The sequence below is a fragment of the Mesitornis unicolor genome, unplaced genomic scaffold, assembly GCF_000695765.1.
Source record: "Mesitornis unicolor isolate BGI_N332 unplaced genomic scaffold, ASM69576v1 scaffold19755, whole genome shotgun sequence".
NCBI classification, from domain to species: domain Eukaryota; kingdom Metazoa; phylum Chordata; class Aves; order Mesitornithiformes; family Mesitornithidae; genus Mesitornis; species Mesitornis unicolor.
This window is the reverse complement of record NW_010187730.1, coordinates 3,109-4,380: the sequence shown is the minus strand read 5'-3', so window position 1 is coordinate 4,380 and position 1,272 is coordinate 3,109. Positions and strand designations below refer to the sequence as shown.

At 55.3% G+C, this 1,272-nt stretch overlaps 1 protein-coding gene across 1 annotated transcript in view; it reads left to right on the top strand.

Annotated features, from left to right (window-relative positions):
• The window catches only part of ANKS1A (ankyrin repeat and sterile alpha motif domain containing 1A), a gene marked incomplete at both ends in the record, with an annotated part of 24,956 nt that extends 24,385 nt beyond the window's left edge, over positions 1-571 (top strand). Inside the window, one exon of the mRNA XM_010185561.1 lies at positions 19-571. Coding sequence (XP_010183863.1) covers positions 19-571 — 553 coding nt within the window. The remainder of the gene's footprint in view (positions 1-18) is intronic.
• Between the last annotated feature and the right edge of the window lie 701 nt (positions 572-1,272).

Below are 1,272 nucleotides of genomic sequence, written 5' to 3'. Positions count from 1 at the left end.
CCCAAGGGGAGCGGTGGCCAGCCGCAGCCAGGACTCTGCCGACGGCCAGGACATCCAGGTTCCAGAGCAGTTTTCCGGGTTGCTTCACGGCTCTTCCCCGATCTGCGAGATAAGCGAGGACCCTTTCAGGCTCGTTTCCTCCGCGGAGAAAGGGGGGACGGAAGCCGCGAGCCACCCACCTGCTATGCAGCTGGAGGATGCTGATTTGCCCTCCTCTGGACCAGGACGGACCAGCTCTCCGGACCAAAACCAGCAAGTGGTCTACGCCACCGTCCAGCACACGCACGTCAACCGGGCGGATCCTGAAGCTGTAGTCACGCCCCACGCGGTGCAGCACCCCGGCGGTGCCGAGGAAGAGGGGGACAGAGCCGTGGGCAGAGCCCACCCGGGGAGCAAGCCCAAAGCCGAGCTCAAACTCAGCCGCAGCTTGTCCAAATCGGACTCCGATCTCCTGACCTGCTCCCCGACGGAGGACGATGCCATGGGGAGCCGGAGCGAATCGCTCTCCAACTGCAGCACCGGCAAGAAGAGGCTGGAGAAGTCCCCGTCCTTTGCTTCGGAGTGGGACGAGGTAAGGCTGACCTTGCTCCAGAGCTGCTGTGCCAGGAATGAGCCCGTGCAGCATGAGCTCCTCTCTACCGCGCTGGCCTTCGGAGGGGGATTCTGGGTGGTTTTCACTCCTTTTATTCACTCTCATGTCACATTATCAGGCAAATGCTCACTTCTAAGTCTTTAAGGTGTTAAATGCTAAAAGATGGGCTTAACCAGAGTGGGGGAGAAGCAGAATTGCAATAAGTGTGGGGCTTTTCAAAGTGTTTTAAGCTGCACAAATGCAGAGCTTGATTTCTTGTAGACAAGCCAGGTAAGTTTTACATCCCCAAAGTAAGAGTTAGTGCTCCTCAAAGCTTTGGTGCCCTTTGTTCCCAATTCTTCCCCTTTGGACTCTCCCAGCATCCAGAGGAGATGCTTTTTTCCTGGGTCCCTGCTGCAGGGGAGGATAAGCAGTGTCCTGGGTTCACAGGGATGGAAGGAAGAGAGTCATTAGGCTGTGTTTTATGTATTTAATAGCTCCCGCTTTCCTTTTCACATATTTCTTTCCGAGGCTTGTCAGAAGTCACTTTATTACAGCACAGGAGGCCCGTGGATAGTTAAATATTTCATGCTCAGAAAGTTGGCCCTGGTGAACCACTCGGGCGAGATTAAGTGTCCCTCTGCAATTCAGCACCGCAGCATTACCGAAACATTCTTTGGAGATGATGCTCCGCTGGTAGC